Source organism: Chaetodon trifascialis, chromosome 1 (genome assembly GCF_039877785.1).
Source record: "Chaetodon trifascialis isolate fChaTrf1 chromosome 1, fChaTrf1.hap1, whole genome shotgun sequence".
In the NCBI taxonomy this organism is placed as follows: Eukaryota; Metazoa; Chordata; class Actinopteri; order Chaetodontiformes; family Chaetodontidae; genus Chaetodon; species Chaetodon trifascialis.
This window is the reverse complement of record NC_092056.1, coordinates 5,762,295-5,781,887: the sequence shown is the minus strand read 5'-3', so window position 1 is coordinate 5,781,887 and position 19,593 is coordinate 5,762,295. Positions and strand designations below refer to the sequence as shown.

The following is a 19,593-nucleotide window of genomic DNA, read 5'->3' as shown; positions in this document are numbered from 1 at the left end:
TAGCAGAGGACGTCCACTGCCAGCTTCTGACCAGTTTTCCCTCAGTTTCGGAAATGCAAAGGTGTGGAGAATCACCCTGTCACCCTGCCAGTGTTTCCCTCTGTAAGACCTTTGATATCTTCAACTGAAAGAGCTGGTGTGCTCTCACTCGACACTGTTTACTGCAGATGAAAAGAAATATGCACACAAACGAAATTAATGAGTAGCTTGTGAAAACAATGCACACAATTTTCTGCATTTTCAGCAGGTCTGACAAAGAGCGAGCGAACCCTGCGTGTTTAGTATGCACACAAACCGATCGACTGACACGAAGAGATTTAGACCTTCTTTTTTCACCCTTGCATCTTCTTGTTTGGATGCCTAAGATTCATTATGACTGCGTGGGCTCCAAGAGACAAGGCTGCTTTAACTGTCAAGCAGACCCGAGATGCCGCTCTAATTTGATGAATGAGGTCAACATCAGTAATGGTGGAGGGCATCTTCTTTAAGCGTACTGAAATGGTTCTATATAAAAGCAGAAAATGACTAAAAGCTGCAGTGTGAATGCAAACAGGATAAAGAGCAGTTTACATCAAGCTACAGCTGCAAATATTTATTTTCACTATCAAATAATAATAAAGACACTATAGAGTAAAAAAAAAATACCAGCATGACATAATTCACATTGCTGAGGGTGCACGTTTGCTAATTAGCACTGAACCCAAAGTACAGCCGAGCTCTGATGGGAATTTCACAAGATTTTTATAAATCAAAGTATCAGAAAACAAAAAGGTGAAAGATCAGGGGATCGAAGTGATTACAGCAGATCCTCTGGGGACCACGAACAGGCCCATTTGTACCACAGAAATTCATTAAAAACCAGAAGAGAACCATGAATGTCTGCACATAATCCTGTGCTAATCCAGGTAAGGACGTCCAAACAGACAAATGCAGACACGTGAGTTAACAGTACTAAAGCAAAGTTTATTAGAATAAACAAAGAAAACATCACAAAGACAAAATAGCTATAAATCTATCATTTTCCTCATTCTGTTTTTCGTACAGCGTGTTTACTTCAGACTTCAATAATAAAACTGAGATGTGTAACTCAGACTGAACCTGTGGGGTGGAGAGGATCTGCTAACCTTCGACCTACCTGCAACGCACAAACACCCCAGAGAAGGTTTTTTGGTGAAGGAAATCTCTGGGGTTTTTTTTTTTTTCTATTTATAGTTGCACATTACTCCACCCAGACGCAGCCACACATGCGCACACACACACTCAAACACACTCAGACCAATGTCTTTACTTTGGTCTTTTTGTTGTCCAAACAGGGTGCTACACACTTCGCCCAGAGACTTGTCTAAATGAAGAGCGCTACACTCATCACGTAGCACCTTCAGGGCCTCAACGCTTGACAAATCTTGAAGTCTGAAGGACGAACATGCACACACTGTTTATTTATAATTATTTACAAATCTGAAAAACCCAAGCCAAGTTCGACAGCTCGCCGCATTGCCCGCCATTCCTCCTCGGGACCATCCTCTCGCTCAGCTGGGGGGTCCGGATGGCGGTTGAGGTTAGTGGATCCTCGTCAGCTCCTCCACAATCTTAATGACCTCGTCCACTGTGGCTTCACGCTTCATGCCGCTGCCGTCATCGATCTGAAATTGAGCGATACGAAACAGTGAGCGGACCCCTCTGAGACAAACCCCACCGGAGCCGCTGGATGAAGAGATAAACAGCTACCTGTATGGGGGGTGGGGGGGGGCTGTGTTTCAAAGGCAATTTACTGAGCCGACAATAGATTTTTGTCACTTTGCACCACTTCTTTTTTTTTTTGCACTTTGGATTCAGCTGTTTTGAGGTGGGATGTTTCTGTGAGCTGCAGGGGGTCGTTTACACTTTCTTGTCTCTACTGATCATGGATTGACTGCATTTTGTATTTCTGTCTTGTGTCTCTTCTGCCTCTTCATCTCGTCGTTTTTGGCCTTTTCTGCCCTGAACCACAACCTCTTCCGTGACGTTTCAGTGCAGCTGGAGTTGCACTTGATGTGTGACTTGTGGTATTTAAATAAAGTTTTGAGTTGATTAAACTGTTTACAGGTGATTAATAGTTTAAGCCGTTCTTATGCAAACGTGAAATATGTGACATTTCAAAGTTCTCAATGTGAAATTCAGCTGTTTCTTGGTCTGAATGTTGTAGAAAATTGACAACCTTTGGATTTTAAACTCTTGGTTGGACAAATCAAGACATTAGATAGGGTCACCCCGGCCTCCGGGAAGCCGATGGGTATTTCTGAGTGTTTTCTGATGTTTTGCAGAGCAAACACTGAAAGGGGGGGTGAGTCATTCTGGAGAAAGATTGTTGATACTTGCTGAATGTGAAATTAGCTGTTTGTTTTGTGTGTGCACGCTGAAAAGAAATCTAGTTTTCATACACAGCTCTGGCTCTGCAAATGGGAAAGAAAGTGGCTCAGACTGAGTCACACAACATGTTTCAAGCCAATCAGCAACAGGCGGTGATTCGTGCTCATGCAGGATGGGGGGGGGGGGGGGGGGGGCAAATCTGGCATGCTAACATGTAATCACATTGTGAAGAAGGAGAGAAATATCAGCAATCTTCCTGCAGAATGACTTTAATCAATTAATCAGGCTAAAAGTCACGTTACTCAAATCTTCAGACAATAAGATCACAGATCAAGTCTCCAATTCATTATTTTAAAAGCATTTTTTCACAACACATTTCATTTTAAAGCATTGGTTCCAACTTTAGCCGAATCTTGGCTTTAAGCAAACATGGAAAAGCCAAATGGAAAAGAGCTAAAAGTGTGGACATTTTGTGAAAGGCAGTGACAGTAAAGAGGCACAAAGCAGAATATGCTCATTTGTTTATTTGCCAAAAGTGTTTTTGCCACCTGTTCTGCCAGGTGAGTTATTCCCAGTCCTCACTCACACAGGAGCACAGGAGCGTAATAAAACGGTCTGAAGGCTCTTTGAAGGTTCAACGCCGCTTCAAGCCAAACACACAAACGACACCACAGTGCCAGTTTGCTTCTTCACCACATGTTTGTGGGAGGACACAGTGAGCTTGTTATCAGAGTGGGGGTCCAGGCTAATAACAAGCTTATGTCTCCAACTTTTACACTTGTGTCCATCACAGGTCACCACAAGCTGTGCCAGCGACCTGATTCCACATGTCGTATGTGAGTGTGGACGAACGCGCTCCTACCTGTAGAGTGCTGACGACCTCCTGCATCTTGGCTCGTCCGAGGTCCAGGAAGCTCTCGATCAGATCCCCGTCGATGAATCCCGTGGCCTGCTCTGTCTTCCGCTCTGTGTGGAAGGACCTCCAGGTGCCGCGGAGTTAAGGAAAATCAATACAAAGCTGCTTCTCTGCCTGAGCATCGCACTTTGGGTACAATATCACATATTTTACCTCAGGCACCGTCAGCAAATATTCAGCACGACATGAAGGAGGGCTAATAAAAACAGCAGTGTTCAGAAGAACAGCGGCTGCTGTGGACAGTCAGGATCTGTTGAACCTGTGGACAGCCGCAGTTTAAGCTGCAGCTTTGATTCCAAAACATAAAGAATATGCTTTTCAACGCATCTTGATAAGTGATGTGTAATGCAAAAAGCCTCCAATTTATCTGCACGCAATCACCCTTAATTCTCCAATTAATCCTCCAAAAGCTCAGTTTTTTCAGGTTTTAATGCGTAACGATGATTAAATGATATTTCTGCAGCTAAAGCTTCAGAAATGATTTTTCAAAAATATCATCACCATTAGTTTCTGCTGATTTGATAACATGTACCAGAACATGTGACAAGTGATGTCCTCAAATGTACTGCTTGTATGACCAGCTGTCCAAAACCTACATGTGCTGTTTAATATTGTAAAAGTTTCAAATAATGGCAAAAAATCCAAACTGTTTTTCTCTCTATCGACTAATTGATATCATCAGACCACAAAGCGGCCACATACGAACTGCTTCATGCACGAGACGTCTGTCAAACACATTCAAAGCCAATTAAAGCAGCTATTATCGCTTTGTCACTTCACTCTCTGGGTTTTAGCGCCTACGAGGCGACCAGTCAGAGCAGCTCGCCTCTGCCCCCGTGACTCAGCAGAAGAAGGATATAAGCTGTGCTCGATCTTGCCCACACTCTTGATGACCTTGTTGAGGCGGTTCTGCAGGTCCAGGAGGAGGCTGTACCAGCCCTCGGACAGGGACGTCACCAGACCTAACACACACACACACACACACACACACACACACACACACACACACACACACACACACACACACACACAAGCACAAAGACACACACGTCAGTCGACAACACAACCCTTTCTTTGAAGGTGTAATATTCGATTCTGCAGCACTGCAGCAGATGGTAAACACCTTCTCATCAGCCAGAGGGAAGAAGACGTTTCAGGACTGGATTCATGATATGACTCAAAAAGATTTTACTATAAATAAAACATCATTAGTGCGGCTGCAGCCCTCCTGATGCACGTCTCATGCTCGTGTGCTGGACGATGGTCGGAGTAAAATGGGATGGTTCAACACTTCAATAATTGAAAACTGTTCCAAAATGTTTTATTTTGAGAGTAATTTCCCTGTAAAAGCTGGAGCCACACAGGAAGCAGCGAGCCTTCCTCCATGCTAACGGTTCTGTGACAGTGTGTATTACTCTGGTGCTCAGGGGAAATAATCTGCACTGAAATTGACACAATAAACAGACAAACAAAAGGTTACACTGATTTGTGATGCGGAGCTCGTCTCTCTGCATACGAAGCCATGAAAGTGGGGGATTTTTGGGACTAACTGCCAGCAGCAGTTTGGAGGACAGCAGGGTTGTAACTAATGATTATTTTCACGATCAATTAATCTGCCGATTAGTTTCTTGATTAAGGAATTTTAAAGTTTTGTCACCAAAATGTCAGGATATAGAGAAAAATGCCCGTCACAAGTGTTGGATCTTTCATGTTGTCCATCACTTGTTTCTTGTCTGTTTGTTTTTGAGTGAACGGACTGTCATCAAAACAAAAAGTTCCTGTTTACTTATTTGCTTTTATATTATTTCTTATTACTCAATTGATTAGCATCCTTTCATGCTGCAACTGTCAAGGCTACGAAGTCTTATGACATTAAATGTGTTTCCATCCACCTGTTTTCATGCACATTTTCAATTTGTGAATAAAAAAACTGTGTGAATGCAGAAAATTACCCTCCCCCCCAAAAAAACCCCCAACAACGTCAAAGTATGCAACGAAAGAAAGAAAGCTTTTACTCTTGGTTGAGGAGGAAACGCTAAAGTATCGATTAAAGCCAAATGTGATGGAAACAGTCATGATGTACGAACGTCGGCTGTAGAGAGTGAAAAGAGCAGCAGACAAAAACATCAGATCTGCGTGGAGCCACGTGGAGTCTGTAACCTTCATCCAATGAACACATGAAGCAAACATGAATATTTCCATCATGTTTCCACATCATTTTAGGTTTGACTCTTTAAGTCACCATCTACCCCCACGAGTGAGCACGACAGCGACTCAATCTATGGACCAACGATGAAATCACTGCAGTAGTGATATATTATGAGCTGGGTGTCAGCCTCGACAAGTGGCTGCTGCAGTTTCAAAATAAAAGCATTTAACTGGTGAAACACGACGACTGACTTTTATCATGAAGTAGTCACAGGAAATGCAATGTGTTGCTTCGCACTTAACCACCATCCTTCATCAAAAGTAGGTCTACGAAACAAGACAGCAGCCATTTTTTGACATATTGCAATAAGTAATGGGAGGAGGAGGAGCAGCCACAGGAAGCTGTTAGATGAAGAGCTTCAGGCGACGGGCTGCGGACCTCCAACTTCTCAGCGCGGCAGCTCCGTTCAGTCTGCAGACTGATGCCGTGTGGAGCATTAAATCAGATCACAGTCGCTCACAGAATGATGGAAAAAGGCCAATTATTGCCTGACTTCCTTATTAAAACGATTGTTTTACTGCACCTGTCCCTGACCTTTTCATCATTTTATCTGCCTGATCTGGTTTTATTTTTATCTCATTTTCCAAAGCACTTTGTAACATTGTTAAGAAAAGTGCCACATAAATGAAGTTTATTATATTATTAGAATAATATTCAGATAACAGAGGTGGATGGAAACAGTTCCATTTACATTTTCTTTTGCAGAAACTGGGTTGAAATTCGTGATAAATCTGGATGAAAACTAAAGTAATGACTCAGTAAACTAGTGACCTGTGTATGTCCAACTAAAAAGACAATTAAAAAAAGAAGAAATTTCCTAAGGGCAAAGTTCACATCCTTGTTTTGTCTGACCAACAAAAAAAAGGAAAAAAATCATCACAGAGAGGCTGAAAAATGATTTTGACGATGAACTGATGATGATTTTTGACTAAACAATCAATCGATTGTTTCGGTTCTACATGACAGTAACTTGTTTTAATGAGACAGCCATAAAAAAAGCCATATCGACCATCTGCTGTGTCCATTTCTCTCCATGTCTCTGTACCATCAGTCCAAACGATCAGCTGTATGTTGCAAAGGTGAATTAAATACCTGTATGAAGGCGCACATCATAGCTGGAATATTCATTTTAAGCCTTTGACAGTCAAATATAATGTTCAGCTGTAACATCTTGAGAAGAACATTTAACAGCAGCAGAGTCTTTTCTGAAGCTTTGAGCTCGGATAGAATAATTTGACATTAGATGGCATTTTCTCCGACATCGTGTGCTCGCCTCCCTCGCCTCACATATTGGTGTGACAATCTTCCCATCACTCAGTGCCTGGGTTTTCAACAGCAGCCCAAAGTCCACTTCTGGTATTCTTTTTGGGTAGAATAATCACGTTCTTCCCAGAAACAGTGAATTTCTCACAGCATCTCGAAGCGATAAGACTAGCAGGGTTATTTTTCTTCATTAAACACTCAAGCCCATTATGTTTTACGGGGCTGATGTGGAAAGTTTTTACTGGAATGTGCAGCGGTTCTCATTTCCTGTTAAACTTTACCCAGAGACTTTTAAAAGAGTCACAGAAGGTGTTGAGGTGAAATAACGTGCTGAGCATTAATGCTGTGGGAGTGCATGGTGTAAATTACTGTTGTGTCCAAATGATGTGCACTCCCTATTTTTAATCTCCGCCATCATTATTGGCAGGCTGAAAGTTACTAGTGTAAATCTGAGCAATGAGGTGTAAAAATATGATTTCTCTCTTACTCCTCCTTTTCTGAAATGGAAACATTAGTTCTGAATAACTGGTTTTGACAAAAGTTTGTGCACTGCCTAATTGGTCTGAGGTCTCGTTACTGCAGCCTGCTGATTATTGGAAATACTGGAAATGAGAGTCGTCTCTGTGCAGCGAGAGTCTCAAACTGACAACTGCTCATGTTTATTTTCCTGCATTTGCCAACCAGCAGAGACTCAAGAAGGTTATCGTTTCCAGCCAAGAAATAATCCAAAATGTAATATTCCTTTAAAACTTCACATTTTCACATTTCAGTGTTTGCACAAACTTTACAAACAAGATGGAACGTGTTATTTAGTGAGCGTTAGAGCTGCTAAGAGGTGGATTTTGTTCCCTCTGGGCTGAGCCAGGCTAGCTGTTTCCACCATGTTTCCAGTCTTTGTGCTAAGCTAGCTAATCGGTTGCTGCAGAGGGTTAATTATGGTTAATCAGCTAGTGATCTTCCAGTCTAACTCTCTGCAACAAAGCAAGTGAGCGCATTGCCAAAATGCTGAAGTTTTGCTTGAAAACAGTAAATATCTGTGTTTAAATGCTTCCGTGAGTGTGAAACTGTGCGTGCACATACCAATCATGCCGTTAACGGTGCCGAAGAGCACGGAGCCCTGGGTGGGCGTGGAGCTCTCGCCCAGGTTCTGCAGCACCAGCGAGCCGTGGCAGAAGACATTGACAAACTCCCCGAGGTGGAAGACCCCCACCTCCTGCAGGTGCTGCCGCTCCTCGTCTGTGGTGGCCGCACTGGCCGAGGGAAGGGCAGTGGGAGAGAAATACAGGAAGATTACAAACATTGAAGGATGGAACAGGTGGGATGCGGAGGGGTCGAGGCGGCAGCAAACAGAAAGAGGAGTGATGAAATCCGAGTGTAAAAACAAAGAGAAAAAGATGTCAAAGGCAAAGTAAGAAATGTTTGGGGGGCATGAGTGATTGATTAAGCAAAAGAAAAACAAGCTGGGCACAGATATCAGATGCGGTGTAAAAGGTCAGAGAGTGATAGAGAGGTAATGGCAAAAAGGGTGAGGAAACATGGGGAGCCCAACAGGAAGAGAGATGTGAGACAAAAATAAAGGTCAAAAGCATTGAGTGGTCCGACCTGATGTATTAGGTGGATAATAACTGGTGGCATAAACGTAACACGCTCGCTTTCAGACCACATCTTTCTTCCTTTTCCATGAAATCAACACTTGTCTAATACAAAATGACTAAAGCGGGAAATGCAGCCGAGCGGCTAAAAGCTCAGCAGCGAGATGACTCATAATTCCCAAAACAAATGCAAGGACGATGCTGTTAAAGCGCATTCCTATCAACAGCGCCGCTGAGAAGAAGCATTATGGGCCTCCTGATGACACAACGCCGGTTTCAGTGGATTAATATTAGAAAGTTATTGCCAGTTCGGCTATAGAGGAGCAGCTCAGGGGACTAATCTCAGTGATATACAATAAGTTTTGAAGTGTCCCTCACCTGTCCTTCTGGCAGACAAACAGGTTGAAGGCGTTCTCTGCCCCCAGGAAGTTGTCGTCATCCAGGATTTCCACTGCGCTCATCCAGTTAGGATTGAAGTCACGTGCAATCTGGGCAAAAATAAATAAATCAATAAATAAACATGTGTTGGATTAAACAGTAAACAGCACAGAGGTGTGGGGCAAAGACCAGGATGGTCATCTATGAGCACGAGAGGTGCTGAAATCTGAACACAGTCAACTGCTTCAGTGCAAGCATGACGGCGCTGGACTTCTTAAAGACCCTTGAAGAGGTTCACATGCTAAAAAATGAAAAATCAAAAACCGCCCGTGCCATCTGTTCCATCTATGATACCGTGAGCATCACGAGTCAAAGGCAGTTTTGAGAAGAAGACGCACCGCTCTGTGCCTCACATCACTTTAAGGCATATGCCAGACAGTAATCAGAAGCTGCCTGTTAAAGGAATCGTTGGACATTTTGGAGGATAGTCTTACTTGCTCTTGCTGAGAGTTACATGAGACGATCAATATCACTCAAAGGAAACGGAAACAGGCTATATATACAGACAAAGAGCTGTATGCAGACTGTGTGTGTATTTCAGTGTGTGTACAGCGTCTCCTTTTGCTCTGTTGCTGTTTTTTATCCTGCACTTGAACCCAAATGGGGTTGGATGAGCACACTTTCCTCCTTTTTTGCTTTAAAGATCGATACCATTCTCACACCTCAGCATTAACCAGGAGAAAATTAGCTTAGCTTAGTACAAAGTCACATGTAGCATTTCCAGTAGTTACAGGCTCCTCATTTCCTAACATGTCTGAGGTGTTCTCGGGTGTGTTCTGCTTCTTCAGAGTCTCTCACACACATTACACCGAGCACAGCGCCGCAGCGTGCCGTCAACAGTGTGCGTGACTTGTCGTCAAATCTCTTCATCTTTCCACCGCAAATAAATTTGAACACACCGCTCATCAAAAGGGTGGGAGGTATACGTCAGCGACAACGCTTTGTAGAGAGAGAAACATTTTCACAGCAAAGATAAAACATGATGTGAAGACAAAAGGCTACCACATAGTTTAAACACCGGCGGCCTCGGCTGAGAGCGAAAACCCTGATGCAGGTTTTCGCTTCTGTTACAGAGCAGCCACATACACTCCCCAGCTTCCTTAACTGTCATTTTCTCTAAATCCCCTTCACATCTCACCTCTTCAAAGTTGCCCTCCATGGGTTTGTACGCCAGCAGCAGGACGGACCTCATCAGGTCTCCCACCAGGATGAAATCTCCTTTGGTCTTCAGGTAAAGGGCCATGATATTGTTGTAGTGGTTACACTCGGTCCTCAGCTCCTTCTCGGCCGTCCACTCGTACAGACGGACCTGGAACAAACCGTCAAGGTGAGTAATTGTTTGTTGTCATACAAGCTGCCAAAGGTAGATCGGCAATTAGCTCCAGCAGTATTTGATGAACTGGCTGACACTTCAGTTTCACGGTGCTATCAGTCTGCATTAGACGTGCCTCAGCGAGCGTGAGGTTGAAGGGCTGATTAACAGTCTGAGTTATCAGCTGCCACATTACACGAAAAGTTAACAGCTAATTATACAAACTGTTTCACACTGTCTGCACCCACTGACATTTGTTAAAAATGGTTTTGGGGCGAGTGAGTGACAGAGGTGTGTCTCGTGGCTGTTGACTTGATGTCGGAGTGATGTTGAGAGCACCTACGAGAAGGTACCGCGACATCAGGGTCAGAGCTCAGCAATGTCGTAATGATCTCAGGGATAAATGTGCTTTTAAAGGATGGACCTGACCTTAGAATGAGGAACTGGGAGTTTTTAGGAGAAAATCAGAAGCTTAATCTTTTTAATGTGCCATTTTATTTAAAGACAGAATAAGCAGGACTAAAAAACATAAATAATCCCGTTCAGTCATCAGTTATGACCCTCTTTAAGTGTGGGCTGGTGACCCCGCTCTCTACCTCTTTCCACTTATTTGCTGTGTTCAGGATGTTTCTGGGGGTCAGCCTTTGGGCAGCGGGTGTGTAGCCTCCAGCCAATAACAGATCCAGATCCAGATGGTCTTTCTCAGTACCTTTCTGGTGTGGATGCACCGGACAGGAGGGCCCACTTTGAGTGTTGCGTTCACAAACCGCAGTTCTGCCCTTAATGTAATTATCTTTCACATCTTGTATTTTCCTCACAGGGTTTTTACATATTCACTCGCCATGTTTTTAAATCCATTATTATTTCACTGTTTTTTTGTTTGTTTGTTCTAATATTCTGTTTAACTGTTTTTAATTCTTTTAAGTGAAGCACCTTTGGGTTGAATCTTCGCATGAATAGTGCTGCCCAAAATATTTTTATTTATTTTTTTAATATTTTGAGTAGAAAAAAAAAATTCCTAATTTCACACATCTTCTATGTCTATACATATCAATGTACCCCATGCGGTGACCTGCATCATATTTATTTCTTCCATTTATTTTACTGTATTGGCTCCTCGTTGTCTAAAAGGACGGGAAAAATCTGCATGCTTATTGATTTTGCTGAGATCCATATCTATTAAAGTCCAACAGAAATCTCATTTCGTCACCCTTTCTGTGGTTTTTTAATGTACTGTTGGTTTTTTTATTATTATTACTAGGAAGAAAAAAGTCTTTGGGGAAATATCAGTAATGCTGCTGTTCATCTCAGCCGGCCGGAGGGGCTGCATCAAAATAAGGTGAGTAAAGTCTACGCAGACGGACGCCACGGCGGTATTCTGCTGAATCAATGCAAAACTTAAGGGCACGGACTGTTTTGGTTTCTGTTATTCCTCAAAGGACAACACAGGACAAGTGATGTACAGAGCAGATGTGTGTGCTATAGCAGACAAACAGGTTTATCTTCCACTGGGAACCGGTGCTGGGAACCACTGGAAACCAACACCAAATGAAGTTATAGCCTGAGCAAATAAACAGTCCCACATATCGTGACCCCCCATTAAACCACAACTTACAGTTTTTACACTTGTTTTATGTTCAGATTAAACAAACCAGATAACCGGCTGTAGCTTCATCTTCATACAGATGCGAGAGTGGCACTGATCTTCTAATTTCCCAAAACGTCGAACTACACTACAAAAAGAGAAATCTGAATAAGAATTATCTTAAATCGAGGCCATACGCTTGTTCTTCGTCTGACAGGATCCATCTTCTTACCAGGCAGTTTTTTTCTTTGAGCACTTCACTTGTTTCAAGCATTTTGGTCCTTAATTAGCTTAATGAGATATCATAACTTGTTACTTTATGACTGGCTCTGAGTAATGAAATGCTTGAAACTGAAGCTGTTTGATCGACACTGACATGTAAAAAACTGCTTTGCCAAAGTCAGTATTTCTTTGTATCCAGAAAAATATTTCTAGACATAGTAGATATTAGTTATTTCTACTTCTAATAAGTGAAATTTACCTATAATCCTGTTCTGGACAGGCAGATAATTTTGCATTTAAATTTGTGAGCTTTAAAGGTGTTGGTGGTTGCTATTAGATCAACACTGGCTGTGTCCCCCTGCTTTCAGTCTTTATGCTAAGCTACGCTAACCATATCCTGCCTTACACACTTAAAAGAATAGTTCAGCTTAACATTTCCCCCATTTTATTGCTTTTATCTTGTGTTTTTTGCAGTGTATTCCTTTAATATAGACATGTCTTAATATCTACGTTTAGTCTGAATGCCAAACATATTCAATAATGTGATGCTTAATTTATGTCAGCTTGTTAAATTTTTATAACTCGCAAACTGAAATGGATACAGACATCGAAACACAGGGAATACGATCGAAGTAAATACTGAAGTGCAGCTAATTTTCAAACATGTGACCTCTATTTCTACTTCAGTTGGGGAATTTCCTACATTTTCAGACCAAAAAAACCCTCGCATGAAGGGATTCTGACATAAATATGAAGGTTTTGGAAGTGACAGTGATGAAGAGTTCATCATTTCGAGGCAAGGAAATGCCAGAGGAAGCAGAACAATGCTCAAGTGTGCCGCATCCAGTTGATGAAATTATTATAAAAGTAATCTAAAAAGGCATTACACAAGCAACTTACGTCAGATGTTCTACTGAGGCTTCTGTCGAAGGGGAAAATTGATATCACGACTGTGATGGATTGGTCCTTAATGATTGTTCAGCTCTGGTGCGTAATAGTGAGTTAAGAGGCAAAGATTTGCTCTTTATTTCAGAGAAGCTGACACAAAAAAATACACAGCAGAGTTTGTGATTGATGTTTGAAATCTGAATGTTTTCTGTCACTCCGCTGCAGCTGCAACATGAAATACAAGGCAAAGTCTCTAATAGCCATTTTGAAGTCATTTAGAGTGAAATGACTTCTTGAAAGTCTAGTTCAGTGAAGAAGATATCAAAGGAAGGAAGGAACAGGTGAAAGTGTGTCATTGTGCTGTGATGAGTCCCACAAATCTGCAACTCGTGATTATTTGATTCTTGATACCTTAAAATAAAGCTGCCTTTTCAAGCCTTTAATCCGTTTCATCTATCTATAGCTCAGTGTGGATGAGCGTGGTGTTAAAGGACAATGGGGGGGGCAAGTGATTTCACACAGCAATCCATATGCGACACATCTATTTAGATACTGAGCTTTAAAATGACTGAGGAGGCTGTTCCTTTTGAACAGATCACATGCTTCTTAGACAATCAAAGAAAGTTCAAACACTCCGGTCATACAGAGGCTGCTGAGAAAAAAAAAGATGCTGAATTCTGCTGAAAATTACATCACGTGAACTTTAAAGTGAACCCCATCGAACGTGGATCCTTCAATCTAAACGTGGCATCGAATGCTCGGCCGGATTCCTGGTCTTGTTTAGTTATTATTTGATACCATATTTTCATCATGACTTTAAGTTATGGGTTGGTACATTTTGTTAAATGTAAAAAAAAGCAAAAATATATAAATATAAATAAAATAGTACCATTTTAACATTGTACCAAAACTCAGGCGCTACAATGATAGCAGTAAATGTTTAAACGTTAGCATTAGCACATCCTAGAGCTATCTATGAGGGAACACGCAGCATGTCTTCACTTTAGGGATAAACAAGGAATTGATTGACAGCCTCCCAATAAAGCTGATTTTATTTTGGACCTTTTTTATTGTCTGTGTTTTCTACCTCTCCTTTTCATTCTGCCACTGCAACAAGTGAATTTCCCCAGCACAGGATCAATAAAGTCTTATCTTATCTTATCAATAGAGAAACTGGGTCTTAGCAGCTGTAGAGTCCAGCCAGTTGTTTGTATCTTGTGTTTGACCTCCAGCGTAAACACAATGACGTGACAGAGGATAGTTATCTCTCTCCAGCAGCACTGAGAGATACTGAATTTAATTCCAGGATCAGAAGGTAAATTATGATGTTAGGCAACCACTACAGAGGTGCACTTGAAAGAAGCACTTTGTCAGTACCTACTCGAGGGCTGAGACTAACGATTTTAATTGTACTAACAAGTCTTAAGAGTTTTTGAAGGTGAAAAAATAATCTGACAATAGTTCAAAGTGCAGAGCAGATTTAAGCCACATTTTTCTTCAAATCTTTGAAAACACTGCACAGGAACATGACTGCAATAGGAAAAAGTCAAGTGCTTCGTCTGTCTACCCTCACTTACTGTGCTATTGATGCTGGCCAGCAGTTTGCCATTGAACTCCACCATAGAATAGACAGCTCCTTTCACCTCCTTCTCAGCCACGGTTTGCAGCTTACCTGCAGGAAAGAGCACAGTGTCTGTCAGGCTGTCTGTTCAGTTACATTCAGAGCGTTACAAGCTCAATGTCAACCTAAACTAGCACCTACAAGCTATTACGGAGGCAGAGGATAGCATTGTGTTCAGTGACTGTGGGAAATGGTAAAAGAGAGTAGGTGAGGCATTCGGAATAAGTATGAAGGTAGAATGGAAGGCTAAAGGAGGATAAATAAAAGGCCAGCAAAGAGAGGGACAGAGTATGAAAGAAAATGAGGGGGATTGGTTGTGGAGAGAGGAGAACAGTCTGATAAGAACTGATAAGAAAATGATTAAGTGAGGAGGGAAACGAGAGCATGGCAGGACAAAGTGTCCACGAGGGAAAAAACAGGACAGACGACGGGGAGGAGAAAATGAAACCGGGTGAAGGATAAAGAGACGAAGCTCGGCGAGCTGGATGAGAGGACACAGGACGAGGAACAAAACAACAAAGTGCAGAGGAGTTTTGTTTGCCGAAAACAGAAGGAGGTGAAGAAAAGCCCGGCTACTGACCGTCGGTGTAGTGGAAGACGATGATGCGTCCCTGCTTGGGCTCGGCCTCCTCTGGGTACACCATGGCGGTACCAACGATAAAATACACTGATGGGTCTTTTCCCAGACGACATGACACCATGCTGAGGGCGTACTCACTGGGGAGGAACTGATGGGCATGGAGAACTGACAGAGACACAAAACACACAATCCTCAGGGAACGGCGTGTGAGAGCAGCACAATACATCTCCCTCTTAAAGGCTTTTCTGCATTCTATCTGTTGGTCTTTGGTGACAGCCTTCAGTATTCAGCTTTAAAGGATGATTCTGGTTTATCACGATTTATTTTGTGGGATCACGCTAACATCGCTACATCATCCAGCAGGGCAAACGTGAAACAAAGGACACGAGCCGTCAGACACACGTACTAGTTTTGAAGAAGACAATAGTTTAAACCACTTCATCTGAAGGGAAAAAAAAATGACAGTGATGTTTGTTTTTCTTGCTCCATTATCGCATCAAAGCCTGTGATGAGCTATGTGCGTACGTTACATGGACAGCAGGTGCTTTCACTTACTGTATTCTGCCTAATAAGACCTGCATAGTCATCGTTTATTTATTTATCTCCTTCACTCTCCTGTTTTATTCCACCTGTCCAGGTAGGACACTTTTCATTTTTCTCACTGGTTTTGCTCACTTTTTATCCCCGGCCGTTTGTCTTCATCTGGCCAGTATATGTGGAGATAACTGATTAAATGAAGTGCAGAAAGGCAATGGATGCCATGTTCTATAACACCATTAAAACATATGACACAGCTGGTGTTGAGTATAGAGGCGTGACAGACAGCAGGACCCATCATGGGCAAAGCTAATGGAAATAACTGCAGTTTTCAGGGTGTAGCAGTAACTGAATAGCTGATTATTTGAAGCCTGCATTACTTCTTAAAAACAATGCACTTATATGCATCAGTGAACTCACTGTTCACTGAAACGCAAGCATGTACAGCGCTCATATGAGACACTGCACTACTGCATAAGTCCGACTGGTGGAAATCTCACATCTAAATGAGCAGGTCTCCGATCGCATGTTGATAGACTGGAGACAGATGTGGACTGACAGGTGTGTGCTGAGCCAGTCCCATATTTACATATCATTAACATATAACATACCATAATTTATGCTGGTGTGGTATCGCTTGGAGTTTTAAAAGGAAGGCTTGGCGCAGGGAAATCTGCATTGCAGAACAGGCTGGAGCAAAAACCTGCCTCGTTCAGAGGGCTTCACCATGAAACGATCTGCATGACGCTCAACATGTTCAATTATTCAGCTACTCCATAAACAGTCTGTGTGAGTTTCATATGGTGAGTAATCGTGATAACAAACATATTTTATGGAGAACTGAGTAAAAAAAAAAACCCAACTTAAAAGACATGAGATTAAATTCAGGACGATGACGATGCTGAAACAGATAAACACAAACCTGTTAGCTAAAACGAGCGCGCACCCATTTCAGGATCAGATATGAGCTTGATGAACGAGCGCTGGGACCAGGCTGTGGAAAGACTGCTCAGCGCTGACCTCGTTATTCTCCCAGCCGAGCACATTATTTTACCATCAGGAGCTCCATATGAAAGCAGCAGCTCTGTGAGATCAAATGGAAATGTACATCCGGCTGCCTCACCTTCAAAGGTGTGCTGATCCACCACGAGCAGACTGTGAACCTCCACCTCTTCACCGAAGGAGGTCTCATGGGGAGAAGTGCTGCTGGGGAAGAGTTTGCTGGAGCTCACGCTGCTGGAGAGAGCCTGGAAAGATGTGGATTTATGAGAGGGGACAGAAGAGAGGCAGGGACAAAGAGAAAGCTAATAAAGCAATTCAAATCTCTATTTCTGCCTGAGCTCAACAGCACAGTCGGCACCATCTGCAGCACCAGATGTGCAGCATTTAAAATCAGGTAAACATCTTTCTGGTCATCACGTGTGAGAGGCTCTGGATGTGCTTTGTTTCCCCAAAGTTGTGCACTGCAGTAATAAATATAAACACAAATAAAAGTACACACCTGTCCCCTTGGGGCAGCGACAGAGCCAAGCTGAGTGGACATAACACATGCTGTCACTGTAAATCTGGCTGAAAAGACTTTTTTATTTGCTCTCCAAGCACAAAACTCTTTTAAATGTTGCTCCCACTGTTCTTCTCTGGCAGCTGAAACCTCATTGTCACTATTCTTTGACGACAAATCAAACGAAAGATGATTATTTTTAATGGAGTTTGAACTGAACTCGAACTCTTGCGACAGCTAAATTTAGCTGGAAAACAACAGTTAAAAAAACGTCGTGCTGTCGTCGTTCATTTCACTCTCTTACAACCTGCATGTCTCTGCAGGAGCGAAAACAAACAGCGAGAAGATATGTTGCAGAGTTTTGTATATTTTACACAAACAAATAATAGTTCAAGCAAAAACAGACAAATATCCTGCCGGTAACAGCTTCAATTATGCCAAGATTAATATTCTTAGACTGAGAAAGTAAATGATCAAACAGCATTAAAATTTAAATCCTGGTTTGGTAAATCTGGTTCCACAACACCTGCAAAGAGCCTAAGAAGACGAGACATTCGTTGTCCTGACAAGCTTCCAGTTAATGTTATAAATAATGTTCTTAGTCAGCATGCCTGGTTAGATAAGAGCGCAAAACAAACAAGCCTTTGGGTGTTTATCATCAACACACGACATGGAGCTGTAGTACCTGAGTGCTCGCGCTGGGGCGCACGGCAGATGTGGTGCCACTCACATCCTGAATCTCCACCCTGCTGGACAAAACCCCGAAACACTGGGAGACCTCCTGGTAGCAGATCCTCCTGATGGAGTGTTAGCACAGAGGGAGATGACAGGAGTGAGAGGAAGCGGAGGAGAGCCGTTGATTAACATGAAAACAGCAGCGACGAGGGGGAAGCTGAACAAAAGAAGGTGTCTTGGGAGAGTGCTGTCTGTTTTCTCACTGGATAACTCAACAGTCAAACTTTTAATAACTTATTTAGCAACGCTAAGAAATGGTAGCACTGAAGCATCTGAGCACGAAAACACGGCTGATGGGTAACAAAACCAACAGGAGAAAGTCGCTTGAATCAGAGCAAACATCAAGCAGCGTGTTTGCACAGACGATGGCTCTGAAATGCTCGTTTGAGGGTCAACCGACTGACCTGGGGGACTCATAGAGGGGGACAGTGCGAATGTGGAGCTTCTGAATCTCGTCGATGGTGCCGATGGTCAGAGTGCTGTTGTTGGCCAGAGCCAGACTGTGAAGGAAATCGAGACGCAGCATTAGTGAGGAGAAAAAGAAGAAGAAATACACCCACAAATCAAAACAAAGCGTGATTGTATGTGCTTCTGTCTGGGCCAGCTGTGTCTGCTCGCTGATCAAAACAAAGAAAGTGAAGGTGTGTGTTTTTGAACTCTGCAAAGCACGAAGAAATCCTTAAACAGGGTTTCTCAACAGTGGCGGTACCGCCCCCCAGGGGGCGTTCAGAGAACATTGGGAGGCGCTAAGAGCAAAATGGGGGGCGTTTCTATAACAGCAACAGTCATTCACCACCACAGTATTTTTAATAGTCATCCATGCCTTGTCTCACAACATCATGCAGTGTTTAAGAATTTACAGCAAGAATATGCCGGAACATGGCGGACGCGTCTGCGGCTCGTGTGCGTGGCGGAACCTGACGCTTTTTATTTCGGCGCTCGTGTTAACAGGTTAGAGCTTCCACACTGCCCGCCTGAGCAGTTAGGCTACCGTTAATGTCAGTTAAGCCAATGTACTGTGTTCTCTCTGCTGTGCACGCTCATTGTATTTTTTGATTGGCCAGGATTTTTTTTAAATCATTATTTTGAACTGAGATTGGTTCATCAAGCTAGATCAGTGAAGGAGCCTAATTAATGTTGGAATTTGATAATAAATATATGTTCAAGTGTAACCTTCATTAATTTTACATTTAACACTACATTTACATTTTTATTTGATCGAAGAATTCTAATAATTAGCAAACTGTGTTAAATGACATGGCTACAGTGGCTATGAATACAGTGGGGAGGCCTACATCTCAAATAGGCCAGTGAAATACTCAATTTCAATCATAAATATCAATATACAGGGGTTTCAACTGCTTTCTCGTTGATGGGGGGCAGCAAGAGGTGTGGGCATTGAGTAGAGGGGCGTTCATCCAAAAAAGGTCGAGAACCAATGTCCTAAAACATCCACCGAGCTGCAGAGCGATGTAATGCACGAGCAGCGAAAGTTCTGCTGCTGACCTGTCGGGGTAGCCCTCGGAGTTGAGTGGGCACATGTAATTGACCTCCTTGAGGTTGACGTTGGAGAAGACCAGCTTGTGGTTGGAGGAATAGATGACGGTGGGTCGGTCGGAGCAGGCGAACACGTTGGAGGTGGACAGGGATCTGAAGGTCCTCAGCACAGTGGGCTGGGTGCCGAGGGTGACTTTCTTACGCTCGCTCAGGGCGCCTGGGGGAAGGAAATAAGATCGAAAACAAGTTTAACTGCAGTTAAGGTGGGTGTACTAATCACTGCTTGGGTCAAAACAGCCACTTGCTAAGTGCCTTCAGACAATAAAGTTTGTCCTTGTGTGCAGAACA

General features: G+C 42.8%; 1 protein-coding gene across 1 annotated transcript in view; it reads right to left on the bottom strand.

The window, feature by feature from the left end:
- Positions 1 to 942: 942 nt before the first annotated feature.
- ddb1 (damage-specific DNA binding protein 1) overlaps positions 943 to 19,593 on the bottom strand; it is a 44,299-nt gene continuing 25,648 nt past the window's right edge. The window contains exons 16-27 of the mRNA XM_070960517.1: positions 19,255 to 19,462; positions 18,153 to 18,248; positions 17,699 to 17,810; positions 16,636 to 16,759; positions 14,976 to 15,140; positions 14,352 to 14,446; positions 9,906 to 10,076; positions 8,708 to 8,817; positions 7,818 to 7,987; positions 4,125 to 4,227; positions 3,212 to 3,335; positions 943 to 1,643 (exon numbers count right to left, since the gene is read on the bottom strand). Coding sequence (XP_070816618.1) covers positions 1,560 to 1,643; positions 3,212 to 3,335; positions 4,125 to 4,227; positions 7,818 to 7,987; positions 8,708 to 8,817; positions 9,906 to 10,076; positions 14,352 to 14,446; positions 14,976 to 15,140; positions 16,636 to 16,759; positions 17,699 to 17,810; positions 18,153 to 18,248; positions 19,255 to 19,462 — 1,562 coding nt within the window. The 3' untranslated portion in view covers positions 943 to 1,559. The remainder of the gene's footprint in view (positions 1,644 to 3,211; positions 3,336 to 4,124; positions 4,228 to 7,817; positions 7,988 to 8,707; positions 8,818 to 9,905; positions 10,077 to 14,351; positions 14,447 to 14,975; positions 15,141 to 16,635; positions 16,760 to 17,698; positions 17,811 to 18,152; positions 18,249 to 19,254; positions 19,463 to 19,593) is intronic.